Here is a 15680-nt window from a genome sequence, read left to right as displayed (position 1 = left end):
CACTGAAGGGCCTGACTGTATTTTGAAATTTCATGTCCAGGCTCTCGAGACTCATGTGGCTTATCACCGGGATCAGCCCTGCCAGCACTCTGGAGTGCCAAGCTTGCAGACTACTGACTGAGCCCTTGCAGGGGACAATAAAAGCCCAGAGACCTCTGTTAGAAACAGCAACTTCTCTCCCCAGGAGAGTCTGTCCATTCATTAGCTGATTAGCACAGGTAAGAAAACAGAAACCAATCTAGGTATATTTCAAACAGAGGGACTGTAACAGGATTTGGCTACACAAATGATGGAAGCGATGAGAAGCCAAATGGGGGAGCTGATATGGTTCGGCTCTGTGTCCCCACCCAAATCTCATCTTGAATTGTACTCCACATGTGTTAGAGGGGAGCTGGTGGGAGGTGACTGGATCATGGGAGCAGACTTCCCCTTGCTGTTCTTGTGATAGTGAGTTCTCATGAGATCGGTTGTTTGAAAGTGTGTGGCACTTCCCCTCTGGCTGTCTCTCTCCTGCTGCCATGGTAAGGCATGCTTGCTTCCCCGTCACCTTCCACCAGGATTGTAAGTTTCCTGAGGCCTCCCAGCCATGCTTCCTGTACAGCCTGTGGAACTGTGAGTCAACTAGACTTCTTTTCTTTATAAATTATCCAGTCTCAGGTAGTTTTTTTTTTTTTTTTAGATGGAGTCTCGTCTGTCACCCAGGCTGGAGTGCAATGGCGCAATCTTGGTTCACTGCAACCTCCACCTCCCAGGTTCAAGCGATTTTCCTGCCTCAGCCTCCCAAGCTGGGATTACAGGCACCAGGTAGTCCTTTATAGTGATATGAAAATGGACTAGTACAGGAGCCAAACACTCACCAGGAGGACAAAGTGAGGAGGCAGTGGACCTCGCAGGAGTTGGGCCGAGAGGGACTGCTCTGCAGGAGCTGAGTCCCGGGGGAGGACTGAGAGAGAGAGAGAAAGAAATGCTCTGGCCTCCTCCTCCTTCTCCCCAGCATTACTGTGTCCCGCCAATGCCTCACGTTGGCTGGATTCTCCCAGAAGTCAGAAGCAAAGGAGTCTGGGAAACACAGTCTCCACAACACAGAGGAGGGGCAGAGAAAGGGGGTCAGAGCTGAGAAAAAAACAGGCAACGGCTGACCAGTGATCCAGTAAGATCCGAGGGTGGGCCCTTCTCCAGAGGATTCCAGCACTGACAGACTACAAAACATCAGGGACCAGAGACCTCTCGGAAAACACAGTGCTGAGGAAATACCATCACGTCTCCCCTCAACCAATATCCTAAATCCTTTCTACAGTGTTCTGCCTTATAAACCTTCCTCCCCTTTTCATGTACCTTTTTTTGATTATCTTGGAGACCTCTGGCAGCCCCCTAAGTTTTCACTTAATTTCTTTGAATTTGCAAGAAGCAGCTTCATTTCCATTTTACACTTAACGGTTACTGTGTGGCCTGGGTACAAGCCAGCCGTGCAGATCCGGGAAAGGAAGCCTGCAGCCCAGGTGACTGCCCAGCGTGGGAGCCAGTGGTGGCAGGAAAGGAAGCCTCCTAGTGATGGCAATCATCCTCTACAGGACTTGCAGCCCCAGACAGTGCACAACAGCGAGAGCAAGCAGCCTGACCCTGGGCAGGAGCAGACGCCCTGGATGCAGCAAGACCAGGTCTCACCACATTCATTTTGATCATTGATAACAAGAGCAGGGTGATACAGGGCTACGAGGCGATGCTCCTAAATAATAACGTACAGCAGGAGGTGAACCCTAATGGCAATTACTATAAGAAACCACCTCAGCCACTCCTGAACCATCGTAACAATGGTTACGATGCGCCAGAATGGGTCAACAGAAATAGACCGAAATGCAAACTTGGAAGATGAGGTTGAAGAGGTCTGCCGAGGAAACTCTTGCATATGGGAAATGTCAAAACCTTGTATGTGTGAGAAACAACTCAATCATAAACATAAGGAAAAGCTTAGGAACAGAAGGACCACCAAGCTCAGACGGCTATACTGAGAATTCAGAGCAGAACAGATCAGATCAGCTGACATCCTACTAAGGTCAAAAATACACTAGAGAATTCAGGATGCAAAGGAGCTTACTGGAGAAAAGCCACCAAATTAACTCAGAATCACATGTAAGCTTCCCATTAGGAATTTCACACAAACTACCCCTGACATCACCTTGGCTTCTCTCTGACCAAGAGAACCATTCTGAACCGCCTACGGGCATCACAGGAGAGTGGGCAGGTCCAGGTGGAAGCAGGCATTTGTGAATGGAACTGCAAGTTTAATAAAGTCTTCTGAAATTTGGAATTTTGCCCCATTGGTGATTTATTGTTAAGCACAACTCCCAGGGATCTTTCATTGCTAAAAATACTATTTGCTTTTTATTTAACACTGAACCTTTTGATGTTTTATAATACAAAAATAGTGTCTTATTATTTTAAAAGCTTAGGAGAGAAACTAGCCATATTATTAGAAGAAGAAGATATATGCAGCTATAGTCTGTTCAAATATCAAGAGGTGTGACTTTTCAAATTCACATTTCAATCTTTATTTACATTAGACTTTCAGAAATAGTGGGTGTAAATATTAAAACGCCCAAGCCTGGGTGAAATTTTATTGAGAATAACTACAAATAAAAGGAAACTGATTTTTTAAAGTCAGTTTCTGAAATTTAGATGAAAAGAATATTGAGTATTAACAAAAAAAAAATGATATTTACATATCAATGAAGGTTTTCTGCTCATAGATTCATTTCCTACGAAACATAACAGAGGCAAGCTTGGGGAATTATAAAGAAAGGAAAAACCCTAATCAAATAGGTACTGTTGTTCAAACAGAATATTAGCCAAAATGATCCAATCAGTTGCTGGAACTAAATTTTTTTTTCTTTAAGCCACTCATGCCAGAACACAAGCTCCCAAAGCATTAAGAATCTGTGCTACATTCCAAGTGTTTGCTTCCAACAGACGGGGGGGATGTGAAAGATACATTCCATGGAAATGGGGTCGGGGGGACAAAGAAGGCATCAGTCAGTCATTGGCAAACAAGGAATTCAACCCCAATGGAGGCATGATTCTCAAAGCAAGCATTATTCATTTGTATTCTAGGGTATATTTAACAGCTATGTGAATCAACCTAAACATACTAAATTCAAGTTGCCGGATCTTTAATTTCACCATTGTTCAGAATTACACCATAGAATGCAACATAACCTATGAAAATTTTTCTAAAGAGAGTACAAAAAGTAGCAAAGTATACCTTCATGGAATGAGTTTCATACTAAACTTTGTTTTCATATTTGTCTAAGGAATTCAGACAATTAGAGGTTCACCCTGTCATCAGACATGGTGATGGGTGTCATGGTTTTAGGTCTTTGTTTGAAACAAAATCAGTGCTTATCATTGTAAAACACAGTAGCTTACAGTATGTCAATTGAGGATCTCTGTAATTTATTGACTCAATCTTTTGCTTATCAAAAACAGCAATACATTTCTCTAAAGATCTTTAGGGGGCAATCTCAGAAATACACATACACACACACACAAATTCCTGGTTTCTAGGTGGAATTTAAATATAATTCTATTTTATTGCAATATTAAGATTTCAAATTTAAAATTAAAGAAACCCAAGAATTATAGAGGTTATCAAAGACATATTAACTTGTTCTTGGAGTAAGTTCAAAATTAATAACAAAGGTATTATTATGCTAATATATACTTTATGATATTCTGCCCAATAGAAGAGACTGAGAATCTGACTCTGGCAGTTTCTGACCTCCCTTTACTTTGAATTAATGATGTGAACACTGTGTTCCCTTCTGAAATCTGTGATTTATGTGAAGTTTATGACAGAAACATGCAAGAAAAGCATAAACAGGGAAAAGAAAAAAGCAATGGTGATTCCTATTTGGAAAATTAAATGAGAAAGATCTTTTCTCCAAGATGTCCTTAAATGATTCTCTATTTTAACCAAATCCAATGGCCTTGTCCCTTCCCTAAACCCTGTTTTTTAGAAGGAATTTTAAATGTATTTGTAATTTCTATTTCCAATCTGAAGCTGGACACAAATTAGTTTGTATACCGATAGAATGCTAAGAAAAGCTTAAATCAATTTTCACCTTTTTATTTATGTTCCTCATTCTTCAGAAACGTAATTGCAGTTTTTATTAACTTTGTTTTATGGATCTAATATTTAAGAAGAAGTCTATCTTTTATGTCACAGCAAGAAGGTTAATGCACTTACAGATTCCCCTGCAATACATCTTGGGCAAGGCTGGGCTGAGCTCCTTCCACCATTCTGAGAAATCTATTTAACAAATCACAGTTGCAGATATATCAGAACAATGATTATTTACACTTTCTATTAAAATATTTCAACATGCTCACAACTAGTTTGGTGGGAACAGGAACATACCCCTGTACTTAGCCTCCCCTGGCTACTCTCTGGCCTCGGTGCTGGGGGGCAGCCTCTTGATGGAGGCTCCCGGTCCTCTGGGCCCCACGATGCCAGGACACAGGCGTTCACCGGGTGGCAGCCACGCTCGTGCCCACTGGCTTCTAATCTCCTGCATGCCCGTTTCTGAAACAAACAAAATTTCACTTTAGATGGTCTCATAAAGCACACAACACTCTAATTGAATTTGCTTTCAGAAAACTTCAGCTGCAAATACAGACCCCTGTGGAGCTGGAAAACTTTATAGGGCATTTGAGGAGATGATTTTAAACTTTATCTTTTCAGAATAACAATCATCAATTACATTTAACCTCATTATTTCTTGCATTGCCTGATATTTACTTAGCTTTATACATTTAAAATAGTCACTTCAAATAATTTTGGCTGAAACTCTTGTAATAAACTACGGTGACTGGTTTATTGATATTGAAAATGTGCAAAACCCATAAATTTTATTCAAGAAACTAGTTATATGCTTTTGCTTAGTACCAAATTACATACTTTCTTAATACAATATGAATAATTCACATGTGACTACTTCTCTGTCTCACTGGCACTGAAGAGCAAATTAATTTTATTTATTTCAAAGGTTGCACACACAGTCCATAACTGATAACCTTTGGGAAAGTTAGCATTTGGTTTTTACTACTATGTGAACTAAAGAAAATAATTACAAAAGGAATCCTCTAATGCTAAAGAAAAAAAGTACTCGGTTTGAAAGTCCCAAGACTTTCTCTATGTTTAGAGTAACAATGTTGTAACTGACACAGAGTTTCAGAGGCAGGAGGACCTCTGTAAACAGTCATGGAGGCCACCCTGGCCCAGGGCCAGCAATCCATGCCAGGAGCCCTGGCAGCCAGCCCAAGAGGCCCCGCTGCTGGACAGCCCGGATTTCAGAACACACTGCATAGTATACTGGCATCTCCCCAACTTCTTCAGCCACTTGCAAATCACCTTTATGACTTTTGCAAAATGTGTTTATTATCTGTGCTATTATTATTTAATATATTCTTAATGAACTTTTTTCACTTAATGCATTTATACAATATAGAAACCTTATGACTAGAAATGATGCATTAAAAATGGGAGATGAAGGAAAAGGAAGAAAGAAGAGTTCTCATTATTGTATAGTTCATTATTGTATAAGCAATAGGTGAGTATTAACTGATGCTGAAAAAAACTGAGAATTGGACAATGAAGGGTTAAATAATAAAACAGGGAACCTAAGGATATTAAATAGGTTTAAACACAAATAATCACTAGAAAATACAAATCCTTCTACATCCAAAATTTTAAAAGAACAAGACCCAACTATACACTGTATACAAGGGACGCACTTAAAATCAAGTGATTCTGAAAGGCTACAAATAAAAAGGATGGACCAAAGTATACTAGAGAAATAAAAACAAAAAGAGAGCAGGAGCAGATCACATAGAACACAAGCTCCAAAGTGTGAATACAACCAAGGACTTTTTTTTTAACGCTAAAAGCCACAGTTCACAGTGAAGACAGAATGCTCATGAACACTATGAGCCGAATAATATAACCAAAACCTTTATCAAACAAAGACTACAGGAGATGTGAACAAACACTGTTAGAAACATACTAATAATAGGAGGTTTCATATACCATTCTCGGTACAAGGCAGAGCAAGTATACAGAAAACAAGTCAGGAGATAGATCTAAACAACATAATCAACAAAGGTTGACCTTATGGACATATATATTGAACTCTGTACCCTGATAACAGAGTATACACATTCCTCTCAAGAACCCACAGCACAGTCACCACTGATGGCATTAAAGGAAAAAACCATGATTTCCATAGGGTAGAAATGTAACCAATACTTTCTGATTATAATGCAATAAACTATCAATAATTAACAAAAACAAAAACATGGAAAGGCACTTCCACCTGGAAATTTAAGAGTCTTATTATTTCTTAGGTCACCAACTGAGAGGAAAGAATTTTTTAAAAATAATTACAATGAAAACACTACATATCAGAATCCATGAAATACATTTAAAACAGTAATCAGAGAAAAATTCATTGCACTGACACTTTTATCAATAAAAATGAAAGAATGAAAGTTAATAATTCCCAGCCAGGCACGGTGGCTCACGCCTGTAACAGCACTTTGGGAGGCTAAGGCAGGCAGATCGCTTGAGGCCAGGAGTTTGAGACCAACCTGGGCAACATGGTGAAACCCTGTCTCTACCAAAAAATATAAAAATTAGCCAGGCATGGTGGTGCACCTGTAGTCCCAACTACTCAGGAGGCTGAGGCGGGAAGATTGAGCCCAGAAGGCTGAGGCTGAAGGGAGCTGAGATCATGCCACTGCACTCTACCCTGGGTAACAGAGCGAGACTGTCTCAAAAAACAAATAATAACAATAGTAATTCCCAGCTCATAAAAACTAGGAAAAGAACAAGAAAGCAAACCAAAATAATACACAAAGAAAACATGAAGGAAAAAGCTAAAATTAATGAGAAAAAAAGAACAGATAAGATAAAATTAATGAGGTGGAGAACAGAAAAACAGTAGATCTAATGTACAAATATAAATCCTGGTTTTTAGAGGGAAAAAAGGTAGACAAACCACTAGTTAAGTTACTCAAGAAAAAGGAGGAGTGAATACAAAAGTAGAAAATAAGAAAGGACCCAGGGGAAATAACCAATGAAACAAGAAATTCTAAAAATCTTAAGGGACTATTTCACAGACCTCTATGCAAGTGAATTTGAAAAATGTAGATTAACTGATAACTTCCTAAGGACAGTCTGATTACCAAAACTGATCCCATTAGAGTTAGAAAGTTTAAACTGATGATTTCCCAGAAGAAACAGAAAGAGTTATTAAGTGACTACCCACAAGAAGCCCCAGGACCACATGGTTTCCCAGGGGAATTCTCCCAAACCTTCAAAGGCCAGGTAATGCCAATGCTCTATGAAGAAGATTCTAGCACACTGTCTCCTTTAATGAAGCAAATGTAACACTGATAAACCAGACAGAAAGAACAAGAAAATACAATTATGCACCAATCAATTGCTCAATATCGATGTAAAAATATGAAATGAGGTCTAAGATATTCAAAGTATTAGAAAACTCTTAATATAATGTACTATATTAATAAACATAAGGAAATAGTGTGATGACCTCCATAGATTCTGAAAAATCCTTTAACAAAATTTAAAACTTATTTATGATAAAAGTTAAAGAACACAGGAATTGAGGGTTATACTGTTAAATTAATAAAATACACATTCCTTAATTCATTACTAAATGAGGAAAAACTAATAGCATTTCTACTACTATCAGGAACAGGGCAAAGATGCTCACTGTCTCTGTTTCTGTTCAACATTGTATGAGAGGTATTACCCAATATACTGAGACGCGAGAAATCAATCAGCATTATAAGAAGGGGTAAAGTAGTAAAACCACTTCTATTTGCAGTTGATAACCATACATATCTGGAAATCCCCAGAGAATCGATGATAAAACTAACTCAAACAATAAAAGAATTCACTAATACAGAATTAACATACAAAAATCAATAGCTTTCAAATACAAAATAATAATCAGAGAAAACTCCATTTAAAATAATTGCAACAAGGATTAAATATCTAGGAACAAATTTAACAAGAATTTCACAAAATCTATACAAGAAGAATGTAAGACATTCTTGAAAGACACTAAAGTAGATATGAACAAGAGAAAGGACATCCCCAATTCTTGGATAGGATAACCCAGCATTATAAAAATGACAGTTCTCCCTAAATTAATTTGTAAATTCAATATAATCCCAGTAAAAATCCCAGTAAACTATTTTACAGAGTTACATTAGTTGATACTAATGGTCACAATGAAAAACGAATAAGCAAGAAGAGCTAGGAAAACCCTGAAGAAAAAAATGAAACAACTCCTGGACATGAAAACAAACCATAGAGACTCCATAATTAAACACAGTGGCACACAAGGAGACAAACAGACCAGTGTGGTAGCATTAAAAGTCCAGATAGAAATCAAAATATATATGAAAGTTTGGCTTCAGGCCGGGCGCGGTGGCTCAAGCCTGTAATCCCAGCACTTTGGGAGGCCGAGGCGGGTGGATCACGAGGTCAGGAGATCGAGACCATCCTGGCTAACATGGTGAAACCCCGTCTCTACTAAAAATACAAAAAACTAGCCAGGCGTGGTGGCGGGCGCCTGTAGTCCCAGCTACTCGGAGGCTGAGGCGGGAGAATGGCGTGAACCCGGGAGGCGGAGCTTGCAGTGAGCCGAGATCGCGCCACTGCACTACAGCCTGGGCGACAGAGCGAGACTCCGTCTCAAAAAAAAAAAAAAAAAAAAAAAAAGAAAGTTTGGCTTCAAATCACTGTGATAAGGATGGACTTTTCATATTTACATATATAATTTTCATTTTTTTTTTTAAGGGATAAGGTATCACTATGTTGACCAGGCTGGTCTCACACTCCTGGCCTCAAGTAATCCTCCCATCTCGGCCTCCCAAATTGCTGGGATTATAGGCATGAGCCACTGTGCCCAGCAGGATGTACTTTTTAATATACGGTGCTGGGACAACTTGGAAACATTTGGAGAAAAGAAATTTAGATCTGCACCTCACACCATGACGTGGTTTGGCTGTGTCCCTACCCAAATCTCATCTTGAATTGTAGCTCCTATAATTCCCACGTGTTGTGGGAGGGACCCAGTAGGGGATAATTGAATCATGGGGGCGGTTCCCCCATACTGTCCTCGTGTTAGTGAATAAGTCTCACAAGATCTGATGTTTTTGTAAGGGGCTCCCCTTTAGCTTGGTTCTCATTGTCTCTCATGTCTGCTGCCATGTGAGATGTGTCTTTCACCTGCAATGATTGTGAGGCCTCCCCAGGCACATGGAACTTTGAGTCCATTAAACGTCTTTTTTTTTTTTTTTTTAAATAAATTACCCAGTCTCCAGTATGTCTTTATCAGCAGCATGAAAACAGACTAATACAACCACATACAAAACCAAACCAGATGCATCAGGGACCTGAATGCAAAAGGTCTAATTATAAAGAACTATCCAATTCCTAGGAGAAAACATGAGTGAATTCTCTAATCTTGGTGTAGGGAAAGATTTTCTAACTGATTCAAATACAGAGGCAATAAATATGATTCAAAATACAGAGGCAAGAAAATCAAGATTGATAAGTTTTACTATATGAAAATAAAAACTTCTGTAGGGCCAAACAAACAAAAAAATCCTAAACAACATCAAGAGATAACTGATAAAAAAGGAAGAAAAATGTTTGCAACATATATCACAGAAAAAGGGTGAATAACCTGAATATAAGAAACTATTACAAAAGCTGACTGACAAAGGACCAAAAACCTGAAAGATAAATGGAGAAAAGACATAAACAATTTACAAAAGCTATTAAAATGGTCCTCAAACATGAAAAAAGTGTTCAAACGCACTCATATTTAAAGAAATACAAATTAAGATAACATCAAGATATCATGTATCATCAGAAGGGCAAAAATTGTAGAATGTGATATAGCCCCTGTTGGTGAGGCTGCAGGAAAACAGGCACCTCCCACTTTGCTGGTGAGAATGCAAATTAATGCAGGGAAATTTGGCAATACCTAACAAAGCTATATGCACAGTTTTTAACCCAGCAATTACAACTCTAGAATCTACTGTAAACATACACCTCCAACAATGTGGGGAAAAAGCACATTTGCACAGAGTTCTTCAATAGTGCAATATATTGGAAACAACCTAAATGCCCCTACACCGGAGAGTGGTTAGATAAACTATGGTACTTCTAAGCAATGAAGTACTATGCAACTGAGAAAAGGAAGAGGAAGATTTCCATGAACTGGTCTACAGTGATTTCCAGAAAACATTGTTAAGTGAAAAACACAAAGTGCAAAAGAGTATCTATAATATGCCATCCTTTGTGTAAGAAAGAAGAGGTTATAAGAAAATAGACACTATCTGCTCATTTCTGCAAAAGAAATACAGGAAGGATATTTGAGAAATGAAAGAGACTGCTTTCCTATAGACAGTGGGTACGAAAGGTTTGGGGAAAAGGGTGGCATGGGAACAGAAATGAAGAGGAGCATATAGCTCTGCATTGAAGCACCAGAGTAACATTTCACATGCCAAAAAGGAAGGGAAAAATCTAAGTAAACCAGGACATCGAGGGAGGGGAACCCAAGTGGAATACAAAAATAATGAACCTAACTACATTACAAATAAGTAACATAGCCACACTGAAAACAACTACCCCAAATAACTTTAAAAAATACTATTTTGGGCCAGGTGTGGTAGCTCATGCCTGTAATCCCAGCACGTTGGCAGGCCAAGGCGAGCAGATCACAAGGTCAGGAGTTTGAGACTAGCCTGGCCAATATGGTAAAACCCTATCTCTACTAAAAATACACAACAAAAATATTAGCCAGGTGTCGTGGCAGGCGCCTGTAGTCCCAGCTACTCGGGAGGCTGAGGCAGAAGAATTGCTTGAACCTGGGAGGTCAAGGCTGCAGTGAGCTGAGATCACGCCACTGCACTCCAACCTGGGCAACAGAGCGAGGCTCCGTCTCAAAAAAAAAAAAAAAAAAAAAAAAAAAAACTATTTTGACTGGAAAATCAAAGGCTAAATAAAGACAAAAAGCACTATATAGAAATGCTGTACTCTAGCTAGTAAATGTGTTTATTACAGGGTTAGCAATTTTGAAATTACTTTATTGGCACTGGATAGGTAAGTAAATACATCATAAATAATAAGAGCTAAGTTTCTCATTGTTGAAGAAATAAGCTACAAATACAGAAAAGGGAGAGGCTACAATGAACCCAGTGGTGTTGGATTAGAATTTTTAATACATATCCAGACAGAGATATAGAAATATATAAAGATATGTATGTGTGGGTTACTGTGTGGGGGGGTGATATACACATACACATAAACACACACATATGTATATATATCCTAGCCGTGTCCACTAAGGACAATGGCATCCTAGTAGCAAGATTATACTTAGCACCTAGAAATTGGTTTCTAAATACCATTTTCCCATAAAAGGAATCTGGACTCCATGGGAAGCAGCTGATTCAGGGAAGCAGCAGGGAAAATAGAAGATGAGCCTGAAACACTTTATGGGCCAAAAACTTAGAAAGTTCTTGTAAAATGAGGGCATGTCAAAGGAAGGACTTCCTATTGGCCAAAGCTGGGATGATTTAAGCAATAAAATAAATAAAAACAGCACTGGATAATCCACAGAAGAATGTAAATGCCTATTAGTCTACCCATATCAAAAATAATTGAGGAAATAAATAGGTGAGAAGGGACAGGACTTCCTTATAGTTGAATTCTAATTAATAAATGCAAAAGGAAAGAGGGACATGCATTAAGTAAATATCACAGTAAAAATTATTGTGGGCAAGATCTAATAATAGATGCTAAAATCAGGAGGCAAAAGTTTAAGGAGAAATTGATGTTTGCACAGCCTCAAACTATCTTCCCCAAGATTCGTATTAATTATAAAGAGAAAAATAGTAACTTTACAATGGATAAAACCATCATAATCAAGTGACAAGGTGAACAACAGCAGTAATGGGACACAAAACCATGAACCTCCTCCACACAATGTACAAGATGGCACAACATCACTTCTGCAGTACTCATGCCAAAAACGCACACCCTGACTCTAATCATAAGAAAATGTGGGACAACAAAATAACTAACCAATAATCACTAAGTGTCGAGGTCCTAACAGACGGCCAAAGTGTCACAGATTGGAAGAGAGGAAGGAAACACAACAACTAAATGTAATGTGGGATCCTAGGTTAGATCTTGCAACAGAAAAAGGATATTAGTGGAAAAACTGGTAAAATTGGAATAAGGTCTATAGTTAACAGTACCACACCAACTTTAATTTCATGGCTTGCTAACTATACTAAGATCATTAACAAGCTTAAGTGAAGGATGTATATGAACTCTCTATACTATGTTTTTGCAACCTTTCGGTATGTCTAAAACTATTTCAAAATAACAAGTTTTTTAAAATGAAAAAAATATATACTTGCATCCCTAATGTGAGAGAAATACTGATCTAAACCAAACTGCCTTCTCACAACCTCAACCCACTGTTTCTAATTATTCCCCTTTGAGCAACATAAAATAAACAAAGCCACTTGTGTATGAGATAAACATTCACATATTTGATGATCATTCTCAGACACTTTGGAGGCTTGTTCTCTCCAACCAGACATCCCTAGTCTCTCTCATTATTCCATTTCAGAGATGTTCTTCAGACTCTTCATATCCTAGACACCCTACTCCAGTGTTTCTAAATTGCCAATATCCTGCTTAAAATAAACCATGCAAAATACTTTCAATGCCATGTAACTAGCGGAGTAGAATCACCACTTGCCAAGAACTGGCCACTGTGTTTCCACAGGAGAAACCTACACTAGGTTAACAGCCCCAGCAACCACATCACACACAGGTCCGTGCGAGTTCCCCTCCCGTGCAGCCTCCTTGGCTTCTCCACACAAACGTACTCTCCTGGTCCTAGAGCTTATTAAGTTGTTATTGTCTTCCTCTTTTTCTTCTTTTAATTTAACTGTAGGCTCTCCTGTGCACACTAGTTAAATCTGATTTCCATGGAATATGTATTTGATTTGTAGCATATCAAAATATATTCAATCCTTATTCTGCCATATATTACAGCAATCATATTAATCATCTTTAGGACTTTTGCAAATAATGCAGCCTTCTATGCCTTCACCTTAGTTGGATGACAGTTTGAAGAACTAAGACCAAGGCTTTCAATCTCTGGTTATTCAGGATCTGCTCAATCCTTACAGTGCAAAAGGAGGTGTATTATGTTAAAACTGGTTTGCTGTCAACTTTCAATCATCTGGATTAAAGGGGAAAAGTGGAAATATTAAGTATTCCCCACATAATTTTACAAGTTTCAATTTTCCCCCATCAGTAACACCACAGTCGGCTAATAGCAATAATATTATTTCCCTTCCTCTTTTCTCAATAACATGGGACTTACTCAAAAGGAAAGCAAACAGGCATGCATGAATATGAATGAGAACCTGTACTTTCTGGATGAAATTTACAACACTTATGAAACTATATTCTACACCTTTTCTGTGTGGCTGAATGACCCTTGGCACATGAAGGTCAGCAGACTTGTGATTATCTGCAATGATAAGCTGACATTCTTCAAGGGGCGCAGGAGACTGAAGGGCCAGAGTCCCCACAGCCTGTAGTAGGAGAAAGGAGAGCCAAGCCATACTCTGCCACCGAGGCGAGCAGAGCGTGGGTTCCACTAGGGAACGTGAGGATGACGTCTCAGTGGCACTCAGCCAGCAGAGTGAATTAATTTATTCATATTTTCTGTTACTTACTGTGGATTATTGAGAGCTGACCACATACGATATTGATCTATACACTTACTTGGCAAATAGTTCAGTTGTCATGGATTGGCCTGGACAAAGAAAAATGACTGCCACAGAGGCATTTACATCTAGGGCTGCTTATGTTGAACGAGAAGATCTGTCAGCCTTCACAAAGGCAGATGAAGACTTACGTCAAGCTAAAAAGACACTTGCACTATATGAATGAAATGAAAATCCTAAGTATACACAAAGACCCCATTACATAACAATAACTAGAATAGACCAAGTGACCAGCATCCTTATCAGAGAAAGGTGAAGCACGAGCGTGGCCGAGAAATAGACGCTGTTTCAAAGGATGCTAAATTAAAATAGCAAACAGGGATGGTGCCGCCTCAATGATAGAAACACACGAAGCTGCCACAGGTCTCAGGCAGCCTCGCTGTCTGTCTTGAGGAGGCAAGACCAACCATTTGTTGGAGGGGACTTCTTCCTTTATTGGAGGTGATGGTTCAAAGTGAGCTTAATGAATGAAGTGTCTATTAAGGGATAGGGGGTTGAAGACCTAACAGTTTGCCAGAGATGAGATTCAAAGCCTTGGTTTCTGTGCTGAGAAGAGCCAGCCCTTATACAAACCGGACAGGGGACATTTCCCCAAAGCCCCCAGAAACATACAGCAGAGCCAGAGAACAGGGAGCAGGGTGAGCAGAGCCCAGCGCCAGCTCTGCCGCCAGTGGGGCTCGGCCATGCTGGCAGCCTCCACTCTGGGCTCAACAGGAGGGTGGAGAATAGAGAAGATGCATGGTTCTCTGACCTCTTCAACAGAAAAGTACCACATACTCTCTTCAGTCAGCAAAGCAAGAAAATGGCACACTCTTCAACATCAAACACACTGGATTAAGCATATGTATTACATGTGTTAATACGTGAGCTACCATATGAGTTAAGCAAATATACAGCAAACTAAAATACCAAAGGAGCTGGCCAGGTGCAGTGGCTCACGCCTGTAATCCCAGCACTTTGGGAGGCCAAGGTGGGTGGATCACCTGAGATCAGGAGTTCGAGACCAGCCTGGCCAACATGGTGAAACCCCGTCGCTACTAAACATACAAAAATTAGCTGGGCGTGGTGGTACGTGCCTGTAATTCCAGCTACTCAGGAGGCTAAGGAAGGAGAATCACTTGAACCCGGGAGGCAGAGGTTGCAGCGAGCTGGAATTGCACCACTGCACTCCAGCCTGGGCAACAAGAGGGAAACTCCATTTCAAAAAAAATATTAATTCTTTAAATAAAATAACAAAGGAAATCATTAGAAATCAGTAATGCAATTAATAAGTCCACAAGGAAATATATTTTATATAAAATAAAATAATATCTTCTCATTTTGAGAATTTTTATTGACTAATGGCCCTTATGCTGAAGATCATTTGTAGTATAAGCGTATAATGCTGGGTAATTGAGTCCATAGGTACCAGGAACAGTCGGCTGAGGGAAGTTTCTTCAGTTCAGTTTAGTCCAAGTCCTACCATGATAAAGTTAGTTCTGCTAGATGGAGCAGCTGACATGCATGCCCATTGGTCTGAACATACAATAGGAATGCTGGATGGAGCAAGATTCAGAAGGCCCCACAGACTGCCATTTAGGAAGAAAGCATTCTTTCCATCAAGTAAAGATTCCTTCCCTATGACATTTTCATTTGGAGAATGATCTGGTACTATTAGGAGGTTTCTTTCTATGACATTTGGAACTGCATCCACTAAGGAGGAGCAGAAGTTAGGATTCTCACACTCAACTCCTGCATTACCAGGGCACACTGGGGCTTTCACCAAC

At 39.4% G+C, this 15680-nt stretch overlaps 1 protein-coding gene across 5 annotated transcripts in view; it reads right to left on the bottom strand.

Annotated features, from left to right (window-relative positions):
- The window catches only part of C11H10orf143 (chromosome 11 C10orf143 homolog), a 60595-nt gene that overhangs the window by 22224 nt on the left and 22691 nt on the right, over positions 1-15680 (bottom strand). For all 5 annotated transcript variants that reach the window (XM_031651981.1, XM_031651979.1, XM_031651980.1 and 2 more), the window contains exons 2-3: positions 4415-4579; positions 4244-4306 (exon numbers count right to left, since the gene is read on the bottom strand). In XM_031651981.1, coding sequence (XP_031507841.1) covers positions 4244-4306; positions 4415-4579 — 228 coding nt within the window. The remainder of the gene's footprint in view (positions 1-4243; positions 4307-4414; positions 4580-15680) is intronic.

Source organism: Papio anubis, chromosome 11 (assembly GCF_008728515.1).
Source record: "Papio anubis isolate 15944 chromosome 11, Panubis1.0, whole genome shotgun sequence".
Classification (NCBI taxonomy): domain Eukaryota; kingdom Metazoa; phylum Chordata; class Mammalia; order Primates; family Cercopithecidae; genus Papio; species Papio anubis.
Note: the sequence above shows the minus strand (reverse complement) of the source record. Positions and strands in the feature narration are given on the sequence as shown.